Consider the following 15,958-nt stretch of genomic DNA (forward strand, 5'->3'; position numbering starts at 1 on the left):
GGCGTACAACGTGCCGCGGAGGCACCGCTGGAGTTATTGCCTTCCTTCGGAGGGGAGGAAACCTCACAATGCCGGCCTCGGGATCTCGCGTGCGGGTTCGCTCATCGGGACGACCTAATTGTCGTCTACCTCTGAAATCGGATGGAACCTTGACAGCCAGCGGCGAATGGTGACAAAAGGTCCGGAGTAACCTGATACACAGGAGCACGGGCGATCGTCGCAGAATGTCGCTGTTAACTGTTTGCTGACCAGTAACCATTCCTTTGTTTGTTCGATAGGAGGAATTATGCACGCGGGGATACAGGTGGCCGATCGTGTTACCAGGATCGCGTTTCACGCCTACCGCGAATGGAAGACGATAACGGGGTATAATCTCTCGCAGATGAGGCGAGGTAGCGAGGACCGCTGGCTCGAAGAAACTTTCGATTCAACGTAATATGCTCCTGACGGAAAAATATCTAAGCAAATAAATATTAATCGACAAATTACTTATAAGAGAAAACTGTATTTTATTAATGCAATCTGTTTCGCGATTTACATAAAATAATTTATATCAACTAATATTGATTTGATATCTTTTTGAGGCTAAACATATATATCCTTTAAGTTCGTAATAGTGTACGAAAATTATAAATATAATTTGTAAAATATAATTAAAAATTAACGATTATAAACTAATTATTACTTTTTGATCAATGGTTTGATTGGTTTGATTTTAAAATTTTAATTAACTTTGGTTGGACAAATCGGTTAATACTTAATACTAGAATTAAGAAAATACGAATATACGTATGACATTTGTTAACGCTAAAAATCGATAGAATTTGTCGTCTACTCGGAATATACGAAGTTATACGAATTCTCCCTCTTGCAAATGTATATATAAATTGCATAACGAAAAGATACATAGTATGTATCGTTGTTAGCTTATAAAATAAGAATGGTTGCGTGAAGGAGGGAAGAAGAAGAAGAAGAAGAGAGATAGAGAGAGACAAACGAAAAAAACAAGGAGAAAAACAGAAGAGACTCTCCCTCTCCCTCTTTTTCTCTCTTTGCGAACGCGACTCACGTAAAATTACACTTATCGATACGTATGCGTATGCCTATCGCGTGAGCGAAATTAAGCGGAGGCCACGACGCTACACAGTAGGTAGATAAAGATAGACATGGTTCTACGCTATCTGAAAGGTGCTTATTTTTTTTTCTTTCAATATATACGATCGATCAACGATCGGTATCGGAAGACAGAAGTGATGACGTGTACGTCTCCGCGTATATGACACGAGTCTGTGCGTATATTTTCGAGGTGGCCTCCCCGCAGAGTAAATCTAAATGTTTACGTATTCGAAATTGTCGCATCACAATATATCTAACGTTCACAACCCCGTTCGCCATCACCCTCGCGTACACGATCTCACCCCTGCACTTGACCTTCCCCGTCATCAGTTGCCATGAGAACGTAATTCATACTCAAGATAGCTTAGACTCGAGTTATATTCCACTCTCTCTCTCTCTCTCTCTCTCTCTCTCTCTCTCTCTCTCTCTCTCTCTCTCTCTCTCTCTTTTTGCATGTAATTTATTTCTCATCACGTGAATCATCGCTTTTTTTAGCTATTTGTCCTTTGGCTTTTCTTCTCCTTCTTTTTTACTTCTTGCAACTTTGTGCGTCGTACCGCACGAACAGGAATATACATTGTAGAATAGCTCAAGTCTAATAACTAGGAACTGGCATATCAACTTTGTGAATAATTATTATCCGATCGATAGCGAGGAATAGAACTTTCGTGGCAAATGGTCTTCAAACAGCTATTCGAGACAAAAGACAATCGATTGCTGTGTATAGGGACGTGCTTTACGTGCTTGTGAGTTAAATTTAACCCGAAGTTTAAGTCCTCGAATAGAAGCGACGAAGAATTGTCGGTCCCATTTGAAAAAGGATCAGGTTGTGCGGTATCTTCATGTGGTAACGAAATATGTATGCTGTCCTATATGATAATAATGCCCGTATTCATAGTCAAACCTTATATTTAAGGCCTCCTCGTGCAAGGTCTACAATGTCAGCAGGAGTAATGGAGTAGGAGTAAGAGGTAAGAAATATGAAATGAGATTTGCCCATTTCGTTTACTCCCGGTTTTTAATTGGTCAATTGTTACTCTTACTCCATTATTCCCGCTGACATTGTAGACCTTGCATTAAGTTTATCTTTAGATGCTCTACGGATAATTTCATTGGCTACAAAGTATCTAAAGATGAATTTAAGGAGGCCTTAAGTATAAGGCCCGACTATGAATACGGGTATAAGTCTGTGATAATCAGTAACGTATATTTAACGCATACATATTCTTTTTTGCACTTGAATGGTCGTCTCGAAAGCGACAGCGCGAATAAAAAGATACAATATTTAGCTTCACAAAACGATTTAAAATAATTTAAATTTTAAATAATTAAAAACTATACATATATGTAAAATATCTAGGTTGCTCTTACTTCTTCAATAAATTGTTATTTTTTTCAATGGAATCCTTGTGACAACCATTAAGACGCATTTCATGACAATTATCAATGTGAAAAAGATTTATCTATCGTGTTCTTTTTGATCCTCACTTTTGTTCACCATCTATTCGATTGTATCAAATTATATTTTAGCTTATTTTGCATATAAGATATCTATTTGTCCTCGACGAAATTATTCATTAAGAAAATAATCGCTGTTAAAATGGGTCCACTTTCACAGATCATGGCTCTCAATCAAGGGACAGTTGCGAAACGGAGGATTCTCCGGCGTCGTCGGGCGCAGGTCGTCGCCGCTCTCGGCGTCGTCGTTGATCCGGGGGAGTCGTAATGACGACAGCTCCCCACGGTAACGACCTTAGCGTACCACGTGGCACTGCTATGTTATACCTCGACGGTGGCGATCACACTCGCGTGCTGCACACCGGCTCCGGCGCATCGGTCTGTCGTGTCGCGCGCGATACATCGACGTCGCGCCGTCATTGTGGACATGAAATTACATACTGCAGATTATGCGTTTGGGACAGCTCGAAGTACGACGTGACGGATTATCGATAACGCGAATCTTATGCAACTCTCGATCTAAGGGTGGAAATATCATTCCGGCTTCCGAAGCTAAAGTAAAGGATACAGAGATGAATTAATAAATTAGTAGAAATTAATAATATCAAACTCCCTTGTCACTTTGATTTGTAAATTGATATTAAAACTTAATTGAGTGACCGGAAAAAGTACTCCAGTGATTGTGAAAGATCTAACGCGTCCGATGGAACCGATGCATCAACCTCGATCGGAGATGAGAGCTTCTCGACGTGCGACCTGGGTAAAGGCAACATCCGAATGAGCCGATGACGTCTGGATGGGATCCACCGTGACTCTCGGATGCACAGCGAGGATCTCCCGGCAGGATACCATGCGTTTGGAGGATGACGGTTTGATTATCGTCGCCATCGAGGAATGACAAGCAAAATCGCGGACCGTTCTGGACAAGCTCCGCCTGTCGAGTGAGTGCCTTTTTTTTTTAGGATGTATTTTAATAATAGCGTAATTTTATGTAGTCTAAATAGTCCTTGACGAGATGGAAATAAATCGATAATTTTGTAATAAAAATGTCCGGCTGTCGTTAAACGGTCATTTGTCGAACAACGTCCTCGAAGCGCTTGCTTTTATCTGGTTGCTTAAAGGAGTAATCACACACACGCTCAAAACAGATCGATATCATTTAAATTATGGAAATATACTATTCGCCCTTATCCCCCCGTTCTCTACTGTTCCCCCGAGCCCGATATGTCGCGCTTACAAGAATTTAGAGGATACCAACGTGAATTCGCGCAGTTTGTCGGACCCGGGAAACTTTTTAATCGATAGCTCGCTTTCTATAAGCGTCTACACGGTAAACGAAGATAGATCGGCATCGGTGGAGCTTCCAGGAAGCGAGCGAGTCGCACGATTTGTTGCGCGAGCCTGATCTCGCCCGGATTTCGTCGATATTTGCAAAGGAGGATATGTCGATGACCCTTATATACCCGGACGTGGATATCGTTGACGAAGCGAAGGCACACTCTGTCTGTCGCTGTAAAGATCTATCTATAGACATAGCATTCATCGGCCACATCGCCGCACATGTACAATGTCGTTGTCGTTGTCACAACAAAGGAAACGACCGCTATCTTTTTCATTATCACCGCGCTCATTGCCCATTATCGCTTAATTAAAGTTGAACGCGACGCGGGTAATTTAGACGTCGTTTCCGAGCCTAATTAATTATAGGGTGCTATATCTCTCTCTCTCTATCTCCGAGCGCGCCGAGAACGGAGTCTTTGATATTACAGTAACATCGGAGCACCGTGATGTAATACGTATACTTACGGCTGTGCGGATATTCTCCGTAAGTAATCCTTCGGGACGAGCGTGCGATCGAAGGCGTGATCCTCTCTTCGGGGAAGAGGGTATATTACGCCACGCTAAAAAGTACCACTCAAAGAAACGACGCTAGACACTCTCGCGCGGACACCAGGTGGGGTACAGCTGGTAGCGTACAAGGTTGCACTATGTAACATTAACTAAGCGGGCTTATATAACGCAGAACTACAAAGAAGATACCTGTAAGTGGACCGGTAAATTATGAAAGAGTCTCTTTTCTCTCTGCGAAAGGGTTCTGCCGCCTGGTTATACGCGTCACGCTAACATTATCTGCGTGGGGTGCACGAAGCATTCGTCCCCCTCGTATTGACGAGGCGCTCAAAAGTTCCCCGCGCCGGTAAAGTTGTGGAAATTTTATTATATTTTTTTTTCCCCCTTCACCGACGACGTCGGAACGAGTCTTCCAACTCGGAAACTGCCGTTGTTGCGACGTGAACGAGTTTCACATACGCATCTGTAAAAAAAACAGCTCCAGTATAAATGACAGTTGTCTTGACATCGATACCCTTTATTTCCTTTTGTTTCAAAAGAGATTAATTTAAGGTAATTATAAAATTGCATTTGTGACAACGCTTACAAAAAGACATAAATCAAAACGAGAGAGGGAGGCGCGCACCTAAGTTTTACGACGGTACTAGCCGTGTTTTTTTATCGTCACGTACTTATCGTTAATCCTTGAGTGAACGAACAACCGCATAACTGCAGATAAGTGCGGCATTAGCAGCTCCGTTGTCTGTAATGTGACCTAATACATTTTACGAGCGAGGCATTTTAAATATACTTAAGCGTCGAAAATTGCACGAGATTTTTCGCAGAAACGGCAAAAAGGAGGAGATGTCGTTCGCTCCGGAATTGGAGCGGGAAATACTTCCCTTAAGATTTTCGTGGATCCCCAAACTTTTCCGGACTTGACCGAACCTTCGGAAATAAATTTATTGGCAACACACAGCGTTGCATAGGCGCGCGACAAAATCGAAGGGTGGGGGGGAAAAAAGTAGTTGCGTGGAGACATCAACGTGATCGACTCGCGTGTCCCTTCTCCGATCATCTTTCCGTCTGCGCGTCCAGGGGATGCGCGTCTTGAACGGCCAATTGAAATACGTCTGTCGCGTCGAAGGACTCCCGAAAGAGGCGTCACACGTATGGTGTTAACTAGAGGGGGAAATTCTTTGAGTAAGGGGAAGCTACATTATTCTATATCGCTCCGCCGGCCGGCTCTCGGTCCTTCGCATGACAGTTCTGCATTACAACTTTGTATGACACACGTGGGGGGAATACCGTCGTCTTCGGAATACGCGTAGGACAATGTCCGTCGCGGCTCGACGGATTCACCGGGATATCGAATGGGAGCCAGCGGGTTTCGGTCTCGCTGCAAAAGTTTTCCGATAAATTTTACATGATGTACCGTCAAATTTTTAAAAATTCGTGCATGCTTCGTGGAGGCTGAAATGAAAAGAAAGGAAGATGGAGTAGAAATAGAAGGCGCGATATTATATCTTAAAGCACAGTCGTCTAAAGAAAAAGAGAAAGGAAAAAAAAAAGAGAAGACGAAACAAGCAAAGTGTGAGATCACGCGGTTCTCTACCGCTTCACCGCGAGATTGGTGGTATCTCCTATTCCGAGTGGGCGGCTGACACGTGATTCCCGCCGCAGTAATACGTGATGTAAGATTCGGTGTGTGGAGTATACATTACCTCGCGGATGTTAACGATCGAAAGCTACGATAGAAAGCAACGATAACGAGAAGTCAGCCTGCGTTTGTGAGCCTCGCTTCGTCGTAGTGCATCACGCAAAGAAGTCTTCGGTCTGAGATATAACAATGACGATTGCAACAAAATGTAAATACACACGCGTTAACGCATATTTTGATAACGGTAAATTAAATGTGACATCCTATCCGTGCAGATGTATTCACAATGTCGTCGTTTCGGTGTCACAATTTTGCACGATTGTTTACCGTATTCGTTTAACGACACCGAAGATAATTTGCAAAGGTAATTTGCGTCCGTGCTTCTTTCGTTATCAAAATTGAGAGCGTGACCTCGAGGAATGGGAACGAAGTTTCTTGACTGGTAACGTTAGATATTTTCTTATAATTATCTCTAAGAAATTCCATCGTATTTTTTGCCCAAAAAAGATTAATAATAATCGGAAATATATACAAATGAGCTTAACGCAAAAAAAGGATTTTATTGTCTACATTTGAATCTATCATTTGAAAAAAGAAGAAATATATTTTACAAAATATAAAATGTTACAATATATATACATTATATAGAGTCGTTGAATTAAATAAATTATTTAATAAATATAATTATTAATTAACACAAGATGCTGCTTATAATAAGTAGCGAAAATTATTAAAACATATTTCTTATTTTTTTGTATTTATTTTAAACTTTATTTCGTTTTTATTTTAATTTATTTAGAAATAGGAAAAATATAAATTTGCTGTTACGAATTCTTTTGTAAATACATAATTACCATGTAACTAAATAATTACTATGTGACTATAAAAATAGATCGTTAATACTGGTAATTTAAATTATGAGCTCATTTCCATTTCCATTTCCATACTGGCTCGCTGCCAGTAATTTTGCTAAAACATTGATTACCACATCATCCAACAATTATTTATTAAGTATTTAAACGTACGGTAATTACATCTTACGCACATGTGTACGTTGCGACGGAAATATTTTTAATAGACTTTATTTTCAATTTTCGTCTGCCACGAAGGGCTCGCTCTCAAACTTAATCTTAATCTTCAGCGCAACCAAGAATTTCAACGCAAGAAAAAAAAAAAGAAATGCGTGTATGCCCGACAAGAGAAATACAAGACAGGGGTAAGAAGGGGGCGTGCATCGCGTGCGAAATGTAATTTCTCCTTTTTTCGTGTGTTCTGCTACCATAAATGCGGAGTGAAAGACACACTTGATGCACAGTGCGTACGAGGAACGATCGATAAAAATCGATAGGGGACTTCTGACAAAAAAAAAAGAAAAAAAACCACTACGTACAATGGTTGACATGTAGCGCACGAAGCTTCGCAATTATTATGCTTTCCCTTTCGCAAGCGCGAGCGTCTCTTCGCTCTCCCACCCCTATGTATTATTTGCATCACGAGACTTTGTTCAACTTCATCGACCAAAACTGTTAAAGTATACCATTTGCTCTTTAATATTTAATTGTTCTTCTTTCAACTCTCCCCCTCCCCTTTCAACTGCAATTATTATTGCAGCGTGTCCCACGAATATAAGGGAGGAGGATGTTGTTTAGCTGAATAATTCTGAACGCTAGACTAGAATGCGAAATGTTCTGACGAATCGTTTACCGAACTTTCTGAAAAGTCCTTGTGTCACTCGACTATGACACAAAATATGCAGTCGCACAATTTAAAGCCGTGGGAGAGGAACCTTTCAGTGAAGGAAGAATCCGCTCAGCCATTCGCAACTTGGCCCAGGATTACGATGGTTCATAGCGAAAGATCGCACGAGTCTAATGCCACCAAGAAGAGCTTGCCCCAGTTGGACAAATGTTCCATTATCAATGCGAACAATTCGAATTCCGTTGCCCGCGATATCGTTGAGCTCTTTAGCCAGCACTTTGAGGATAGCAATGAAGAAATGAAGGCCTGTAGAATTTCCAGCTCGACGGAACTCGAAGAGAACGAGGACGAAGTATGTGCTACATGCAAGGATTGCACGGAATGTCAGCTGCTGCAGCAGCAGGCTAAAGACGCCGTTGTTGCGAAAATACATAAGACCGAAGGAGATCTGATGAGCGATCAAGATGAAAAACTGTCGGAACATCTGGATTGTTACGAGAGCGATGTCGACGGTGTAGAGACGATCTCCACATCGAGCACGATGACGGCCTCCTCCGCAGAGCACGAGGAAACTCCAATACTTGTGGATCTGACCAGCGAGGAGTTCAAGTCGGCTACTTGGAAGCAGACGATCTTGAAACAATTCAACGACGCCGAGGAAGGTTCGGAGATGTCGGGTGAGAACGTAATGACGAGTAAAAGCGATGTATCATCTAACCAATGTTGTCGATCTTTAACACTGAGACTGGATATGAGTTCAAGAACAGATAATATATTGTTACTTATATAATGAACAAAAACAATCGTATAAAATCCACCTATATCATTAGGTATTACGCACAAAAACAATCATATAAAATGTTAATAATTACCTTCAGGGAAATATGTTCATAAGTAGTGTGTATAAACCGGTCATCAATTTTCTCTGTTCTTTCACTGCCTTTTAATATTTAACTACGTGCGAGAAAGTAAATAAAGAGTACACAGCCATTCTGCAGGATCTAAAAATATAACAAGTTTGGGATGAAAATTTTCTCAAGAATTAAAAATTCCGCATTCTGCATAAATTAAATTGATAAAAATAAAATAAAATATTATCCGTATTAATTTGTATTTACTGCCTTACTTAGGTAGTCTTTTAAAACATTATTCAAAATTATACTCATTTAAGACTTTTATTTACTGACAAGTAGCCTCCAAGAAGGTGGTGTGCTGAATTTCACAAATATTATTAAAACACGTATCTCTTTTTTTCGAAAGTAAAATAAAAATAAAAATTAAGAACTATATTTTTCAAATATGACTAAACAAATATTTTAGAAAATTTAGAAAATTGTGATCGATGCGTAAAAAAAAATATTGATATTTTGATTAAAATAAGTGATTTTAAGAGTATCTTTTTAGAGCAGTGCGTCTCTCTGTCACGTCGATTATCTAGTTATACATTTCGCTCTTCCAGAACCTCACATCATGATAGCCGACAGTTCTAGCAGATTGCAACGCGGTGGTGCGGGTAGCAGCCTGGCGACCGCCCTGAGGGATCGTGGTTCTTGCGTGATTCCTGTGCAGCCTAATCGCTCCTTACCGATCCGACCGGCGCCGCCGACGCCGACGAGGTCAGCGGCGTCGATAGTAACGTTGCGGAAGACACGCTCGCCGATCATCAAGTTATCGAAATCCGAGAACTTGGACGTGGTCGAGTTGCAACCGAACGTATCTCCGAGCAGCTCGTTGATGAACGAGCTCAACGAATTCACTTTCGAGCAGCAGGATAGGAACGAAGACGGAATGATGCTCGCGAACGAGTTCATCGATCGCTCGGACTACATTCTTCCAGACATTTCTAATGTCGTGGAGGTAGTATAGCAAAGCGAATTAGCCTGAGGGTCACATTCAATTTTTTTATTTTCTTTTTTTCCTCCAAAAAGAAAATTACGTTGTATGAAAATGATTTTAAAATGCGATGTAAGATTCGAATAAGTTAGAAAAATTGCTGTTTATTTTATTTAAAAAATTAATACCAGAGGGTGGACTCACGAAATAATATATTTGGTTTATTGTTATTTTATATTTGTTCTATTATTACATTGTCTATTCGACTAATCCAAAGCGAGCAATGTTTACGAATTGGAAAATGAAATTAAATATTAGTACATTGAGCTTTAATATATGTGTATATACTTTGTTGGTGTCATTTAGCAATGGTTGCACGTTACAGATTACGGAAGAGGTCAACAATATTAAGAGGAAAAATGGCGAAAATCAGGACAGTGAACAAGAAGTTACCAAGGATGTGAAAAAACGAAAAAAATCTCACGAAGTCGATTCCGATCACATACGTGATGAACGTGTCAATAATATTTTGAAGGAATACTCCAGAACTTGTTCTAACAATTTGGTTGACAAAGAAGACAGAAATCTGCAGCCGCATGTGGTGGTGAGGCTGTGGGATGACAAGAGATACTCGTCACCGGTCGTGGTGTCGACAACGGAGTTGGAAGCAGAAAAGAAGGAGATCTGTAACAAAGTCGTGCCGCCTTTAAGACTGAAGAAAGTTGTGCGTGAAAGTACGATACATATATATATTTTTTAATTCAACGTTTCATCAACATTTTCAAAAGTTATGAATAAATTTATCGATATTAATTCAGATCAATAGATTTTTCAAAGAAATAATTAACTAATTTTTTGTTCTAATCTAAAATAAAAAGAACTTTACTCGGAAAATGTAAATTTCTTCACATCATTAATATTTACTTACTTTAATTCTCAGCGAGCACTACCGATGAATATCAATGTAACATCGAGGTGAATGCAGAGTTGAAAAATGAGTCCAACTATCGTATCGTCACCGGCAGTACGCCACGTCCGGAATCTTCGTCCGGATACTCCGATATTTCTTTATGGAGCAGCGTGGCTTCGGAAGAGGAGCTCGAACCATCGGCGGACAATGCACGGGATAAGAGCCAGCGATCCTCGCCGAAAACCGACGGCTACAAGATCAAGTACCGTCGCAATCGGCTGCGTCAGAAACTGCGGCAACTGCGCGGCAAAGCGTTGGAGCTTTCGCGAGAGATGGCCGCAAGCAATAACGCCGCAGACACGAGCCCACAGCGTAACACTCGGCTACGGCAGATGATGAACTGCTACGAAAAGCAGATTGAGAACCTTTCGAAATTACTATGCAAACTGTCCGCCTCCATACCGTCGACGACCGACAACGTCGTCGTCGATCTTGATTACGAGAACGACATGGACGAGTGCACGTCAGCGGAAAAAACCACTGTCGACAGCAACGTCACACAGGTAAGATGAGGAATGGTAATGATTGGATGAAGTGGTGGTTTAAGTGTTAAGGTGTTTCGCGAAATTTTTCTTCTCATTAAAATAAAATGACCTTATGTTCTTACTGAGAGGAAGAGTCAGTTTCGCAAAATGTTCGACACATGAAAATTTAGAACGTATAAAAGAAAAACATTAAATATCTGATAATTTATGCTGTAAAAGATAAATCTTATTGATTATTTTACGTCATTTTTACTAATTCATATTTATGTTAAAAGATAAATGGAATATCCAGAAGTAGCGTTTCTTCATCCCCTTCCCCGCCGAAACTCTCGCCAAGCTCTCCTATCGACTACGAGAAATGTAAATCGCCTGACACAGCAAGGAATAGTCCACCGGTGTTGCCCAGAGTTTACATAGCAATCCAGCCGACTACCCTCGAATGTTTGAAGCAAACTGGTTGTCAAACTCTGGTTGTCAAAAGCTGGCACAACGGTGACGATTCATCGAATTTGCCGATCGAGAAAGAAGTCAAGGTGAACGATACGGATCAAACAATAATATGCAATGACATAACAACAGCACCAGCTATATCCCTGGTTTCATCAACCGAGTTCGAAGATCCGAGAGATAGCACGGCGAAGTGGGATGGAGATCAACCATCGCCGAAGAATCTGGAAATCGAGGAGAAAATTCCAGAGGACACTAAAACGTTTGGCGATATTGAGGAACATCAACAAACGACGACCGATAGCTTTCTAGAATCGAAGATAGACATCGAGATGGACGGAACCGATGTAAAGGACACGAAGGAACCTATCATTCAAGAGCATCTCGACGAGGTGACACAAGCTTCGGAAACCGTCGTCGCGAACAAACAAATCGCCTGTGAGAAACAGGAGCTGGATCAGACATCGAACGAGGCTCTACCGTCTAATTCGTCGATCGTGGAGGAAACTAGGAAAATAACCGAATATAGGACTTATTCGGATGAAAGGATCAACAGTAAGAATAGGGTGGTCACAAGTACAATTACACAGGCCGCACAGGAAGCGTCGATAATTGAGCAACCACAAGTACCTGCCGCCAATGTGACTAATATCTTGCAACTGCAGTCAAATTATTACGGCTCACCTGTCGCACGCGAGAACGTCGTCTTCACGGACGTCATACAAAATTCAAGGAACGTGCAAAAGGTAACCTGTCGAAAATTATTTAATAGTTAACAATTTACAACTAAATTGTTGTAAAATATTGAAATCGATAGAAGCTGCATGTATCTCTCAACTGCATTTCTAGAGAGAATAAATAATTATTTCACTGCAAATAATTAATTTTTCTATGTCATGTTATTATTAATAATATTAACAATCGTGTATCTATTTTACTTTTTTTTAGAAAAGTTTGGCACTTATAAAATATAATTTAAAAATAATTTAAATAATTAAAATGCATCTTATATACTTTTAGGTGACTTCAAGCATGAATCAATCTTCAGCCTTGAGTCCAACAATACCCTTGGGATTTACTCAATCTAGTAGATCTACCGTCAGCAGTTCAAACCAACAATGTATCGTGTAAGTATAACATTAAATTACATAATATGTATGTTATATGATTCAAACTTTGATCCATACATATATGTCTAATGTTTTTTTTTCATAAATCGATATGTTAGCTTACCTAATAATTGCAACCAAGTCACTCATGAGAATATTAATCAGCGAAACGATGGAAGCCGCATTATGACAGAACAATTTCCTACGCTAGGCAATTGGGTGGCGCGAATGTCAAAACAACAGGCTACCAAATCGAAATCTAAGTTGCAATCTGGAATAAACTTACCAACCGCGTCAACTGCGGCGGAGGCTGCTCGCGTAAGAGTTGTATTTTCGCTAAAAATTCCCGGGAAAAAAATGTTTCATATAAAAACATATATATATAAATATATATAAAATATATCCATATATATTTATATTGGTATCCCTTCTCTCGTAAATAAAATTTCTGTTTGATATAAAAAAATAATAGTTATACTTAAAAGATAGAAGCTAATTAAAAAAATATTTTTCGCATTGCTTCTTTTAAAAAAGCTAAGTATGAAAATTTGTCCACATACGATCATATATATTCCGGAATATATATGATTACATAGAGACAATTTTTCATATTTAACTTTCTATCTTTTCAGTATAAGTATTTATATCAAACAAAAATTTTACAAAAAAAAGACAACTAATATAAACATATATGGCCTTATTTTATATATATTTATACATGTTTTATATAAAACATTTTTCCCGGATTATTTCTTCGATGATCTGTATCAAATTATTCTATTGATGAATTTCTCCGTTGTTCTCTCAGGCACAGATTCCCGAAATGGAGGCGCAAAAGATCCGTTCGAACGCATTGAATAATGCGACTCATAGAAACAACATGGTAAACGTAGCAGGGACTGCACAATGGAGTAGAGAAAGGTGGCAGGAGAAATATCATCGTCAACAACAATTATATGCGGCGACATTGTCGGCCGCGCCTCCAGTAAGACCGGGCATCTGTCCACCTATTTCAGTTACCCAATTCTATCCATCTAATTACGCGGTAAGAAAAATAAGAAGCTCCATAGTTGGATCAATATACAAAAGAAATGCATCTATCAAAATGTCGATTTTATATTTGTTGGTCGCTTACAGAATAAATCTTATCCGTAGTAAATCTAGTCTTTCGATTATTCAGCTAGTTTGCCATTGCAGATCGATCCTTATGGTGGTGCAGCTTTCGGATATCACCCGGCAATATGTCCCTACGGTGACTACCCCTATCATTCTCGCCTGCACGGACCGCCGATAAGCGGCTACCAAATAGGTCCCATGCAAGATCCGCGCGCCTCGCCGCTCCGCCAAATGCAGCATATCGACAAGCGTTTTCTGCAGGACACGACGTCTCGGCACTGTGCCGGGGATCTCCTCAAGTATCCCGGCACTTTATCAACGGGTGGCTATCAACATGCTGCCGCTGCCGCCGCAGCTGCTGGCTTGAACTACGATCGTTTGAGGACGGCGACGGCTGCCACGCAAAACGGTACCGCGTCGGGCTGTCTGCCGCCCTTGCTGTTACCGCAACCTCCACCCTCCGCGCAGCAGTCTATGGCCGCACGCACCCCCATGGCCGGTTATCCCGCGAGCAATGGTCAATGCGGTGGTAACAGGATGATTCCGGACGTCGTTGCCGCGGCGGCAGCCGCTGCGGTGGTCGCGGCGGCTTCCTTTGATAGACAGCGCGGTACGCTACCACCGTACGGCAGACCCGATGCGGAAATAATATCTGGAGGGATCGGCGGTGTCATAGATAATAAATCCACCTCGCAGCGGATAATTGCAAACAGACCAAATCGCGAACGCTTGTCGCAGGAGCAAGTGCAACCTATCAGTAGCGTCAACGTGGACTCACGGCTGCATAACGGTGGCAGTTACCGCCAACTACAAAATTTAATCCTGGACAGATTGCCTTACGACCTAAAGGCGGACGATACTTATTCTCAGCCGTCGACGGCGACCTTCGATGACAACGCGCAAGAGCAGACGATAGCACCCTCGGTGCCTACGTCGACGTACAAATCCACTACGATGTTGGCGCCCAACAGCGCGTTGGCTATCAAGGAACCCACGCAGAAAGAGGGTAGCCGTAACTGTGACACACCACATCTGGGCAAGGTGAATCGCACTCTGGAAACTACGAGCAATCTGACGTGCTCCAACTGCGGCCTAACCGGATCCATGTTCAAGTGTCTAGGCTGTGAGACAGCCTTTTACTGCGACGAGAGGTGCCAAACTCGTCACTGGAGTATCCATGTCGAGAAATGTCCCAAGAGAATGCCTAAACTAAAGAAACTCGTCTGAGAATTATCATAGAAATTACTGCGAGTCCGTAAATAAGATAATGTCTGTGAAGTTTGATGTGCTCATTTGCGTTAACAACTAAAAAACAATAACCGAGAAAAATGAACAACATGTGTTATTGTTTTCATGTTCATACATTTACACTGATAATTACGTCTCTCTAGTCAATGTATCATAAATTATAATGAATGCGAGTTCTATGTCATGCAGTCGTATCGGTTTTACACTACGAATGTGATAAAGTGTGCCTGGTCGTAAGATAAACGCTTACTGTAATTTTATGGTACTTGGTTTCACAGTCTAACGTTCTGCCTTGTAAATTATAAATCGCAAGATATAAAGAGTTCAGCGCACCTCACATTATATCTCACTATTGTGCGGTAAACGGCGTATGTATTGTGCAATAGCGATAATATACGGAAAATATAAAATCGTATGTTACATGTTGTAATGTAACGGATGTTACGAACGTGCTACCTCTCATGTACCTTACAACTGCAAGTCATTGTAGTATTAAAAAAATGATTGCATTTGACTGCAATCTTGTTTTATTATGACTTGATTATTCATGCAATTGGATTATAACATCAAGAAACTATGTAAACTTTTTATAAATTACATTAAAAAATTACAATTTCTGAGTGAGATCACATATTTCAACGCGGTTGCAATGAAGAATCTTACTGCAAAGTCAGTAATTTAAGAAATCAATTATTAATGGAAAACTGTGACTAAAAATAGCTAGTAAAATATGCGTTTTTATGAATATATACTTAAGAGTCGCGTATCTGTAAGAAATAACGTTTATTATTTATTTGTTCCAATGCTTCTAATTGTTACATAACCGTAATCAACTTTTATACTTTTATAACAATTGTAAAGAAATTGCAGCACCGCAGTTTTACTAAAATGGATAAATGTCAAATAAATGGTTGGAAAATAAACGTTATAAATTTTTATATATGTATCGCATCTATAAATGTGAATACTTACTCAAAAAATAATAAAA

The 15,958-nt window shown here is 40.4% G+C and overlaps 1 protein-coding gene across 2 annotated transcripts; it reads left to right on the forward strand.

The window, feature by feature from the left end:
* The first annotated feature begins 1 nt into the window (after position 1).
* On the forward strand, positions 2-15,889 carry LOC105836568. Of its 2 annotated transcripts, XM_028192639.2 has the most exons (10): positions 2-179; positions 279-3,515; positions 9,222-9,619; positions 9,981-10,329; positions 10,536-11,068; positions 11,326-12,243; positions 12,518-12,624; positions 12,726-12,924; positions 13,415-13,651; positions 13,804-15,889. In XM_028192639.2, exons 3-10 carry the CDS (start codon positions 9,233-9,235, stop codon positions 14,947-14,949), a joined length of 3,876 nt encoding a protein of 1,291 aa, XP_028048440.2. In that variant the 5' UTR covers positions 2-179; positions 279-3,515; positions 9,222-9,232; the 3' UTR covers positions 14,950-15,889. The 2 variants fall into 2 exon arrangements, with proteins under 2 accessions (XP_028048440.2, XP_012536152.2); XM_012680698.3 differs by lacking the exons at positions 2-179; positions 279-3,515 and adding an exon at positions 5,439-8,439.
* The last annotated feature ends 69 nt before the right edge of the window (positions 15,890-15,958 follow it).

The sequence above is a fragment of the Monomorium pharaonis genome, chromosome 5 (assembly GCF_013373865.1).
Source record: "Monomorium pharaonis isolate MP-MQ-018 chromosome 5, ASM1337386v2, whole genome shotgun sequence".
NCBI lineage: Eukaryota > Metazoa > Arthropoda > Insecta > Hymenoptera > Formicidae > Monomorium > Monomorium pharaonis.

Bases quoted from the DNA above. Each gene is read 5' to 3' on its own strand.
- LOC105836568 (XM_012680698.3), top strand. From the start codon at position 7,803: ATGACACAAAATATGCAGTCGCACAATTTAAAGCCGTGGGAGAGGAAC. The intron at 9,620-9,980 runs GTAGTATAGCAA...TGCACGTTACAG, and splicing joins ACATTTCTAATGTCGTGGAG to ATTACGGAAGAGGTCAACAA. The intron at 12,244-12,517 runs GTAACCTGTCGA...ATATACTTTTAG, and splicing joins ATTCAAGGAACGTGCAAAAG to GTGACTTCAAGCATGAATCA.